Consider the following 11,706-nt stretch of genomic DNA (forward strand, 5'->3'; position numbering starts at 1 on the left):
CCCTATCATCCCTATTCTGGGCATGTCATGTCATAGGCCAAGCATTTTAACTAGCATTTTACGCTATGAGCAAGCATAATAAAGTATTAAAAATAACCTAACTAGAACCGTAAGTTCTATTCACTGGGGAGAGACTGACTGCATGACAGTGTTGTGAATATGAAACATCATATACTGTAGTTACCGTCAGGCAGAAACCATCTCCATATTTTGTCTTTTTCTTGTCTTCTTTGTCTTCCTTCATAAATCAATGCCCTATTTTATACTTCATCATGTGGCAGTAACGTGCAAAAACATCAGATGCATCTACAAGCTCAGAATGCATCGCGATGTGATTCATTGATATATGCCAAGCGAAAATGCTTAGGAATCCAGCACCTTGCATTAATAGATTAAAGGACAATTGATGACATACTCTGCAGCAGCCACCAGCACTTGTTACTGCATAGTACTGTACACTACATGACCACAAAGCTCAGCTCCATGGCAAAGTCTACACTACAGTAGTGTTATTGTCCTACATACATCTTCCACACAATGTAGGGGTTTGCTCAAGGCTTCACATAAATTACAATGACAGAGCCACATCGCGGTGCTCCCGGTTTCTCTCTGTCTTTTCATTGCTACCATGGCTACCCACCGGAATTGCTGGCTTCTCTTTGAAGATTTATGTCTTTGACCATTTTCAAACACCCAGTACCTCGCCTCCCCGGCTTGCTCAAACTGGACTCGGGCAGAGATTCTCAGGAGCTAACAATAGACACTTTACAGGTGCAAATATTGCTGTTGGATACAGCACACTAATACTCGGTTTAACCACTTGAAAATAGCCGATCTACAAGCTCACAATGCACCGCCGTGTGTTGCGTTGTGAGCCTCTAGATCGGCAATTGTTTGGCAAATATATTTAGTGTCGAGCAAAAACAGGAGGCAGCCTATAGCTGGGGGGACTCTTGTCAACAGCATATAAATGGTCAAAAGCATATAAGTGGTAAACTGTGTACATTACATTACATTTTCTTTCAGATCTATCTGATAATATAAGAGCAGGCCAACAATTGCAATGCTTTGTGATATATTCTGTTTTACAACAGATTTCATATTACTCAATGTGCCATCTTGAAACGATGACACAAAATAATTCTGTTGAATTCACTACCAAAAGGTGGAGATCGAGTGCCTCGATAAAGGGCCAGTGTGCCTACATGCAACACAACATCCACCGCACTTGGTCATAAAGGAACTGCCGTTGTGTTGCTGAGCTTGCAGCCTGGTCAGTCAGTCCACACAAACTGTATTACACTTTCTTAACTGTGAGCTAATGACTCAAATGCCCTGGTTTGATGCACGTAAGCAACCGTATACTGGCTGGGCTGAACCACATGGATCGATATAGGATAGATCCCTCTGTCAGGCAGCCCGGACCATAAGCCGTATGAATTACTGTATGGTTCCCCAACTAGACTTACAAAAACGAAAGGAATCCTAACGGTGTTAAATATGAGCAATGGGCCACATTCTTGTTTAAGTTCTCGTTTTCAGGAATTCACGTGTGACATCCAGGTTTAAACCCTGAATACTGTAAGTATGTAGTCTGTATGGCCCAGATAGATCGTTTGTAATCTACCTGGTTAATGACTAGGTAGATTACAAACGATCTATCAGAGTCAAAGTCAAGCCAGATACTTGCCAGTATACAGATACTTATACTTAGATGTAGCAGAGGAGAGACGGTGCTAAAGAGATTGGCTACCCTGTATCTCATGGCTCAGATTTCTCTGTTTGTTTTACAAATTGGCCCAAGGGGACTGACGAACTAATAGCATTTGATATTGATCAAAACACCTTTAACACCTTTCAGCCTGGCATCTTATTATAGGCATATCATTATAGCCAAAAATATCAAAGATTTTCAGAACGGTTTCGAAAATCATAAAATAGCACATGTAATTTTGCCATGTGAGACCAGACCATCCTGCAAAATAGGGCTTAAGTGGTGACTGCTGTCATGCAGGGTGTGTCCACAGTCACCAGGGGGCACTGTGCCATTAACTGCATGTGAGGACATCATGTTCTGTTGTGTCAGTCTCTACACTGAGTAATCCTGACACACATGGGTGACAGTTTTCCTGTCATCTCTTGGGTGCGGGAGGCTGTGCTCTGTGATGGCAGCTCTGCCCCGGGGTTCCCATGGCTGTTTCCCCTTGTCACGATTGACAGATGCTGCTTGGCTAGGTGTGTGTGTGTGTGTGTGTGTGTGTGTGTGTGTGTGTGTGTGTGTGTGTGTGTGTGTGTGTGTGTGTGTGTGTGTGTGTGTGTGTGTGTGTGTGTGTTGAGTCAAAACTCAGAAATGGACCACAAATATGGTCAACATGACATCCCAGACCTCAAAAAACTGCATCTCCCAGAATGCAGCAGCAAGATGGCTGCTCGTTACTTGATTAGGAGCACCTTAAAAGGAATGGAGGTTCTCATTCTCAGAAAACAAACAGATGCAAACAGCAAAGACTACTCTTGGGTTCTACCTCCAAAGACGCCAATGGTCGGTGATGTTGTATTGTTTTTACACTTATGTATGCACTGCAGTACTGTTAGTTGTGGTTAAAATCAGGCTAATTGTGAATAGTAGGTTAAACTGTTTCCGTTTGAAGTGGGGAAGGAACACATTAACATTGCAGTATTGCCTTCATTTCTGTTTGACATGTTTAAAAGTATCTTTACAAAAGAATAAATGTTAAAGGTTTAAAAATGCCTTGTTCAATTAGAGCTGATCTACAAGCTTAAAGTTCAACTATTTTCTTTAACTACTTATTCAATTTAAAATGCTAGATGCTTACTTAACTTGAATCCTTATTCCTTTATCCAAGCTTAAAGGGTAAAGTAATTTGAAATGTTTAAAATGTTGACTAAGTTAATTTAAGACATTTAATTTGGGCGTTCATTCTTTAAACACTTCTTAAAACACTGTTTACAAGACTTAATTATTTGAAAATGCATGTAAAATCAAGTGGTTAAAAAGAGAACCTGGTTTGAAAGGATTATCTGTTGTTTGGCAATGTTGTTAATCTTTGTTTCCTTGTGTTCGAAGGTTTTCAACCTAACTGAAATGACCAGCCAATCACCAATGAAGCCAACACTGAGTGTAAAAGTTGGAAAATAAAAAACCATTGGATTGAGTTGGAAATTGGAGTTGCGTCCTTGTATGTCCTTTGGAGTGGAACAGAGTTGAACTTTACAGTTGAAAACCACAGCTAGCAGCTGGAGGGAGATGAACGGCTTCCGACCAGATACTGTTGACGTGGAAGGAAATCAAGATGGCTGAAGAGACGGTCAAGGATCTCAAGAAGGAGAGGACCACGGCGAAGAGCCGCTTCACCAAACAAGCATATTATATTTCAAGGGTAGCAGATGGCATGCTTCAGTTGGAGTTAAGAGAGGAGTTTATTAAACTTTCAGACTGTTTCAGTGCAGTGCTTCATGCCAATGATTACTACAGAATTGGACTGGAGGCTGATGGAGAAACAGTTCTTAATGAAAAGCAAGAGGCTGACATCAAAGGCACTGCAAAAGAAGCTGAAACAAAGCTGGCAGAAATTATAGACATTGTTCAGCCAATCCTATGGTCGAAGTATGGCAAGACGGAACTTGGAAGGGCAATCCTTAGAGCCGAAGAGGCAGATGAGGCAGCGAAGAATGTACCGGTTGAAGGTGTCTATTTAGATGGCTATGAAGTGCACCTCAATATTTTGGACAAGTGGATAGAAGAGGCCATCTCAACCATGTCCATATGGGAGACTTGGATCCCTGTGGAATCCAAGGATGAATTGGACAGAAGAGTCGAGGGCCTAACCTCATCCTACAACATGCTTCAATTGAGAAAATCTGAAATTGCCACTCCACAGAGGATGGAAATCGCAAACGCCAGTCCAACAACCGAGGCAGCCTGGGTTCAGGAGGAGACGGAGACTCAGACCGATGACAGAACCGTCATCATAAGAAGAGTGGGCACTCCTGAAGATATGGAGGAGAATTCTACACTGCTCCAGAGGTCGCCAGTGGAGGAGTGGCCTATGGATTCGGCTGGAGAGGATGCTGCCCATGCCGGAGAGAGTGTGGACAAGCCCCAGGGGGAGGCATTCTCAGCTACATTGAAAAGAGCTCAAGAAGGGGTGAGTCAGCAGACAGAAGACCTACTGGCCACTCAGGAAACTCAAAAGAGTGAAGTTAAAGAGGTAAGGCCTCCAAGAAGGAAACACACTGGCCGGGTCGTGGAGCTGGTGGAGGTGAGAGCATTCATCGGCCTGTCCAGGCTGGTGAGGGTCACTGCCTGGGATCGAGCTGCCAAGCAGAGGCTGAAGAGGAAGTGCCAGGCCCCAGAACAGTCAAAGTGGGAGGCCCCAGAACAGTCGAAGTGGGAGGCCCCAAAGAAGCGGGAGGCCCCAAACCAGTCGAAGTGGGAGGCCCCATTACCCAAGCGACCTGGGTTGACTGGTGAAAAACATGACTGTGCACCTCTTCCTCACAGGCTCAAAAGGGGCAGGCTGAAGAGAAGGATCAGGCTGAAGAAAAGGGCGAGGCTCAAGAAAAGGACCAGGCTCAAAAGGTTCAGACTCAAGAGAACCAGACTCAAGAAAATGGACCAAACCGGAGCCAAAGGTGTGAAGGCTTGTGATCTCTGTGTTTGGAAACCCAGGAGCTCAAGTGGGAGGTGTTGAGTCAAAACTCAGAAATGGACCACAAATATGGTCAACATGACATCCCAGACCTCAAAAAACTGCATCTCCCAGAATGCAGCAGCAAGATGGCTGCTCGTTACTTGATTAGGAGCACCTTAAAAGGAATGGAGGTTCTCATTCTCAGAAAACAAACAGATGCAAACAGCAAAGACTACTCTTGGGTTCTACCTCCAAAGACGCCAATGGTCGGTGATGTTGTATTGTTTTTACACTTATGTATGCACTGCAGTACTGTTAGTTGTGGTTAAAATCAGGCTAATTGTGAATAGTAGGTTAAACTGTTTCCGTTTGAAGTGGGGAAGGAACACATTAACATTGCAGTATTGCCTTCATTTCTGTTTGACATGTTTAAAAGTATCTTTACAAAAGAATAAATGTTAAAGGTTTAAAAATGCCTTGTTCAATTAGAGCTGATCTACAAGCTTAAAGTTCAACTATTTTCTTTAACTACTTATTCAATTTAAAATGCTAGATGCTTACTTAACTTGAATCCTTATTCCTTTATCCAAGCTTAAAGGGTAAAGTAATTTGAAATGTTTAAAATGTTGACTAAGTTAATTTAAGACATTTAATTTGGGCGTTCATTCTTTAAACACTTCTTAAAACACTGTTTACAAGACTTAATTATTTGAAAATGCATGTAAAATCAAGTGGTTAAAAAGAGAACCTGGTTTGAAAGGATTATCTGTTGTTTGGCAATGTTGTTAATCTTTGTTTCCTTGTGTTCGAAGGTTTTCAACCTAACTGAAATGACCAGCCAATCACCAATGAAGCCAACACTGAGTGTAAAAGTTGGAAAATAAAAAACCATTGGATTGAGTTGGAAATTGGAGTTGCGTCCTTGTATGTCCTTTGGAGTGGAACAGAGTTGAACTTTACAGTGTGTGTGTGTGTGTGTGTGTGTGTGTGTGTGTGTGTACACGCTTGTGGTCCTATGCTTGTACTTGTGGTCATGTGTGAGTATATGCTTATTAATGTATGCATGTCTATATGGTCATGTGTGAGTAATGCATATTAGTTTATGTATGTGTGCACTGTTGCGTGGGCATTTCAAACCATATTCTGTACGCAGAGCGAGGCCAGTGTTTCTTGTGGATGTGAATTTACTGTACATTACTGTGCAGAGTTGCTCAAGGATGAATCAATACCTGGGTGGGAGAAACCCATGAATGATTCAGGTGTCCCAGAGCTGGACAGGGGCTCTGGAAACGGGCAGAGATACCAGGCTACGGAATTAGAAACTCACATCTGTCATTGTCCAGGGATATCAAGAATCCCTGCTCATTTCCCTACTTTTTGTTTCATGAATGCATTCATTGTCCAAATTGTCAGCAATTATTTTGGGGGGGGGGGTACTACCTGTCAGTGGGGAGTGTTGGCTGATGAATGAATATCAACATCCTAATACATCCTAATACTGGGGGGTCAAATTGTGACAGGCAATTCCTGCTGTCAAAATATGACAAAAAACACTTTGTTTGAAATAGACACTCATGCTTTCCAAGGTGTGATTTGGGGTCCTAAGGATGAATACAAAATGAATATCAACATCTTAAAACCAAAATGTTGAATTGTGGGTTTGAGCTCACATGCCCACATACCTGTCAGTGGGGAGTGTTGGCTGGGAGGAGGAGTAGGACTAAGGCCCTGTACGTCCTCTCTGGGGGGGGAACTAGTAACTAATATTATTAGTGTCCAGGGGGCTTAGTATTTGTATTTCTATTCACACCCCTGAATCAATGTACAATGTGCCAGTCCTGTGACATTCTCACACCTCAGATAATCACTTCCTCAGACTTGACATAATGACAGTGAGTTATATGACTAATATTATGGAAATCTCTTTTGTGTGGTCCACAGCATAATCTAGCTGGATTTGAAGGCAACCGCATATATCACTTATGATATATGATGTGTAAATTCTTCTGTAAGGGGGAGGCCATCTCAATACTTCCTATGATATACCAGCTGATATACCAGCTGTGTTGGTTTTGAAAATGTGGAGAAAAAATATATCCATATGCTTATTTTTTTCAAAAGATTGTTCCATTTGCAAGTCATGGCAGCAATGTATTTGAGTTGAATTGATTATATCTGGTGCGCAACACCAGCGCAACTGTGCTGTCACCTTCCCTGTTCATCCTCTACACCTCAAACTTCTGCACTATACGACGTGCCACGGCACATAAAGTACTCCTCCATCGTCAGCTGTATCATGGGTGACAACAAGGAGCATTATTTACAAAGCCCTGGCGGACAGCTTCGTAGGCAATCTCCCCCAGCTCAACACTGGAGGAGCCCATGCATCTCCCATCTCCATCTGAGTACTGTAGGTGGAAATGGTGGACTCTTAATTCGACTGGATCGACAAATCTCATTTTCTTTTGCTGTCATCCGTTGAGGGAAGGGGGTGATCATATATTTGTCTAAAGACAGAACAGCTCACACTGCGATAGTGGACGTTGGCATAACACAGTTTTGTGCATGTGTGCTCACAGACATTGAGCTTCTGGCATACATTCATGTGCTGAGATCTGCTATTTCATCATTTCACTCCTTTCCGTGTATGTGTGTCTGGACTATGAAGTATGAATTGACCTTTATGCTGGACAATCTGGAGTTGGTTGTGGCAGGCCGGTTGAGGAGGAAGCTGGATGAACTCTTCAATGTGCTAGTAGGGATGGGGAGCACATTCAGTGATTCAGCGCAAACTCATCTTCAATCCACAGCACACACCCCTCAAAGCGACTTGAACAGTCCTTTGTGCAAATAACCATAACCCCATAATATGTTCTGTTCCCTTCCTTGGGATTATGGACTCCTGCTTGACTCTTGACAGTTGGGATGTATTGTACACTACAGAGCCATAACCGATGCCTGTTAAGGATAACTATTATGCTGCGCTCACACGGGCAGATGCAAAGATAGAGTCTACCATTCATTTTCAATGGAAGCCAGCGACATTAACCCATTTAGGCCTGACCTCGAAATTTAAAAAAAAATCTTCGAAATCCTCCAGTTTTCTGAAATAAATATTTTCACGATTTTTCAAAAATAGCAGACCTACAAGATCTGCTATTTTTCAATAGCTAAATTATAACATAATGTTTAAAACACCAAAAGGGGTTCCCGGCCAAAATGGGTTAAGACGCCTGAGGGTGAGAGGCGAGGTCGCGTGCACGCATCCGCCTGGGTCACAGCAGACTGCTGGGTGAGCACTGGTGCTTTGGAATGGGGGGTCAGATCAACATATCCGCCTGGGTGACAGCAGACTGCTGGGTGAGCGCTGGTGCTTTGGAATGGGGGTCAGATCAACATATGCGCCTGGGTGACAGCAGACTGCTGGGCGAGCGCTGGTGCTTTGGAATGGGGGTCAGATCAACATATCCGCCTGGGTGACAGCAGACTGCTGGGCGAGCGCTGGTGCTTTGGAATGGGGGTCAGATCAACATATCCGCCTGGGTGACAGCAGACTGCTGGGCGAGCGCTGGTGCTTTGGAAAGGGGGGTCAGATCAACATATCCGCCTGGGTGACAGCAGACTGCTGGGCGAGCGCTGGTGCTTTGGAAAGGGGGGTCAGATCAACATATCCGCCTGGGTGACAGCAGTCTGCTGGGCGAGCGCTGGTGCTTTGGAATGGGGGTCAGATCAACATATCCGCCTGGGTGACAGCAGACTGCTGGGCGAGCGCTGGTGCTTTGGAAAGGGGGGTCAGATCAACATATCCGCCTGGGTGACAGCAGACTGCTGGGCGAGCGCTGGTGCTTTGGAAAGGGGGGTCAGATCAACATATCCGCCTGGGTGACAGCAGTCTGCTGGGCGAGCACTGATGCTTTGGCATGGGGGGTAAGATCTTAATTTTCGGGCCTGTTGCTTTTTTTTTTTTGCCGGCTGCCAGGCGCAGCTGCATTAATAACTTTGGGGCAGGCCCGTCTGGAGTTTAAATGGACAGGATCTGTCTTTTCATCTGCCCATGTGAATGCAGGATCAGAACTGTTTCCTTGGTGATATTGGCTGTAGTGTATAGTTACTCAACATATTCACTGCTGATGGATTGACTGTACATATTATCCAGACACATCATGAGTCAGACACCCTCCCCAAATCCTAAACTAACACTAACCTCACAGGAACGCATGTTGGGAGCCATGGGTGATTTTTAACCCGCAGCACAGGTGATTTTTAACCCGCAGCACAGGTGATTTTTAAACCACAGCACGGGTTTGTCTGACTAATAACTGTAGGACTGTTGGTATGTCTAACCAACGTATGCACCCCCTGTCGATACGTATCAATCATAGACAAACAATACAGATGTAATATATTCATGGATATATTCATTAATCACTGGTAATAGATTGTACGCTATACTTATATTTAGACATGTTAACTCAGTCAGACCAAGTGACTCCTAACTCATTAAAACTGGGTCTGTGTCAAAATGTGTTAGTTTTCAATTTTCTCTGACTCTCTGTGTCCATTTTGTTGTGCCACTGCCTCGGTACAGGTCGGGAGAAGAGAAAGGGTCCCATGATCTCTGCTGCTGATGCCGAGTTCCCGCGGGATTACCACACGCTGGCCGCTGCCGGCGGGCGCGGGGCCCGGCGCTTCGCGGAGAACAACAGCAACGGGGGGTTCCTGTCGTCCTCCCTGGACCGCCGGCAGAACGCCGTGGCCGCCAAGAGCCTGGAGGCCCTCAACAACATCCACAAAGCTGACATAGAGCGGCAGCGGAATGCCTTCATGGACCTGCAGAAGACCCAACAGAAGTATCCCAACAACAGTCCCTGTAGCGTGTCAGTGTCCCAGGGCATGGGCACTGTTGGGCGGCAGGTAATTATATTGGCATTAGTAATTACCTGTGCTGTACATGCATGGTGTCACAGTATACTTGGGAGGCCAGTCTGTGATGTCAGTTGGGGCCGGGCAATTATAACAGAACATATATCGAAAATGCTATTTAGAACCAATAGAGGGTATGCGCATGCTTAAAGTGAATGGCACATCGAGTGGCAAATCGAGTGGCAAAGCAACAGGCAAAGTGAATTTAACATTGTTTAATGTTGTTTAATGCAATCAGATAGGACTTTTCTGTTTGGATGCATGGGCTGTCAAGGCCAGAAAGTAGTTTTTTGCCACTTCGTATGCATTCCTGCATAACTTCCGGGTTTGAGGATGATGTCACGTACATACTCTCTATAACCAACTTATAGCCCATTTGCTACAGGACAGTGCTAAATGCATTTCCGTCTCACTAAATAGACTAGGCAAGGCAAGGCCAGGCAAGTTTATTTGCATTGCACATTTTCATCAACAACAATGCAATTCAATGTGCTTTACATACAGTAAGTAAAGGAAACACATTATAACAGGACAAGAATACAACAACAAAAAAACTCAATGAAAGGCAGCGGCAAACAGAAAGGTTTTAGCTGTGATTTAAAAGAAGAGTGGCACCTGCAGTTTTCTGGGAGCTAACCCGGACAGTTAGCTCAACCGTCTGGCCACCTATGCTGCCAAGCCAGCCAGATGGTGTGTCGCGGGTTCGATTCCCGATCCGGACGGCCTTTGCCGCGTGTCACTCCCCATCTCTCTCCCCCTTTCCTGTCTGTATACTGTTCCCTATCAATAAAGGCATAAAAAGCCCCACAACAAATCTTTGAAAAAAAGAAAGCAGACCATTCCCATGTATTTTGGCCCAAACTATTCAAAGCTTTATATTATAGACCAACAGTAGCATTTTTAAATAGAATTTTTGACATACAGGAAGCCAGTGTAAGGATTTAAAGGTATATTCAGTGATTTCACTTCATTCAAATACGATTTTTTGGGATAATCCTCCCTACTATAGAGTGTGCTGACCATATAAGGAGTTCCTCCCTGTCCCCAGTGAGCCCCTGGGGTAAAAAAAACCCTAGTTTCAGTTTTGGTGGCGGGTGGCAAAGCCTTCATCCAATCAGGATGAGAGGGGCCTTCCTCCAATCATGATCGAGCCTTGGTGCACATGCTGTTGGCCTGTTGCACTTCCCCCCACTGTAGAGCGTGCATGTGCACATTTTGTTACCGGGGCGGACTGGGTGGTTTTCCAAATCACCCAAATCACTGAATGTGCCTTTAAGAACTGGAGTTTTAGGTAGACCTGTAAAGACACTGTTAGAGTAGTCAAGTCTACTGAAGATTAATGCATGGACAGGTTTTTCTAAATCCCGTTGAGTCCTTCAATACGTGATATATTTTTTAGGTGATGGTAGGCTGGCTTTGTGATTCTGTTAATGTGGCTGTTTAAAGTCCATGACTACACCGCAATTTTTAACTTTTGACCAAAGGAACAAATATATTGGCTTTCTCTGGAACGTTTCGAAGAGCCAAAAGAAAATCGCAGTTTCCAATTTCGATTCCATGTGTCATTCTATTTAAGAAATGTGTCACTTCACTGTACCGTGAAATACAGTGGAGATTTAAAAAATAATCTAAAAAAAAAAAGAAATGAGAAGAGTGATCGAGTTATCGGAGTGAGTCGTCGGAGGATTGAGATGAAGATGGGGATGTGCTTTCATTGGAGGGTTAAAGAGCGATGCATTGATTGTTCCAAGCGTGAAACACTGAACTCTTTGCCCTTTCAAATCTCTCTCCTCTCTCTGCGGCTGCTCTTCTCTTTTAGTCCTGCCCTGTTATTCTCTATCAATCAAGGACTGACCATGGCTGCATACCTGTCACAACTGGCCCGCTTGTCTGCTTTCTCTATCTCTCTCTCTCTCTCTCTCTCTCTCTCTCTCTCTAGCCCTTCCCTACCCTTCTACCCAATCACCTCCGTGGGAATACTGTACGAGTGTACGTCTATCATCACGTCTCTGTGCATGCTCTCTCTCTCCCTCTCCCTCTCCCTCTCTCTCTCCCTCTCCCTCTCTCTCTCCCCCCCCCCCCCCTCTCTCTCTCTCTCTCTCTCCCTCTCCCTCTCTCTCTCCCTCCC

General features: G+C 44.4%; 2 protein-coding genes across 4 annotated transcripts in view; both read left to right on the forward strand.

Moving 5' to 3' along the window:
- Positions 1-2,336: 2,336 nt before the first annotated feature.
- LOC306915423 (uncharacterized protein) lies at positions 2,337-5,577 on the forward strand. Of its 3 annotated transcripts, none has more exons than XR_013788816.1 (3): positions 2,337-2,542; positions 3,089-4,921; positions 5,468-5,577. XR_013788816.1 is itself a non-coding variant. In XM_079492750.1 (3 exons), the coding sequence occupies exons 2-3, from the start codon at positions 3,315-3,317 to the stop codon at positions 4,713-4,715; spliced, it is 1,350 nt and encodes a 449-aa protein (XP_079348876.1). In that variant the 5' UTR covers positions 2,337-2,542; positions 3,089-3,314; the 3' UTR covers positions 4,716-5,438. The 3 variants fall into 3 exon arrangements, 2 of the variants coding, with proteins under 2 accessions (XP_079348876.1, XP_079348875.1); XM_079492750.1 differs by lacking the exon at positions 5,468-5,577 and having other exon boundaries at positions 3,089-4,525; positions 4,577-5,438; XM_079492749.1 differs by lacking the exon at positions 5,468-5,577 and having other exon boundaries at positions 3,089-5,438.
- Positions 5,578-9,248: 3,671 nt separating this feature from the next.
- The window catches only part of LOC306914941 (SRC kinase signaling inhibitor 1-like), a gene marked incomplete at its 3' end in the record, with an annotated part of 65,864 nt that continues 63,406 nt past the window's right edge, over positions 9,249-11,706 (forward strand). The window contains exon 1 of the mRNA XM_079492179.1: positions 9,249-9,569. Within this exon, the coding sequence (XP_079348305.1) occupies positions 9,267-9,569 (303 nt within the window). The 5' untranslated portion in view covers positions 9,249-9,266. The remainder of the gene's footprint in view (positions 9,570-11,706) is intronic.

The sequence above is a fragment of the Electrona antarctica genome (assembly GCF_951216825.1).
Source record: "Electrona antarctica genome assembly, chromosome: 22".
Lineage (NCBI taxonomy): Eukaryota > Metazoa > Chordata > Actinopteri > Myctophiformes > Myctophidae > Electrona > Electrona antarctica.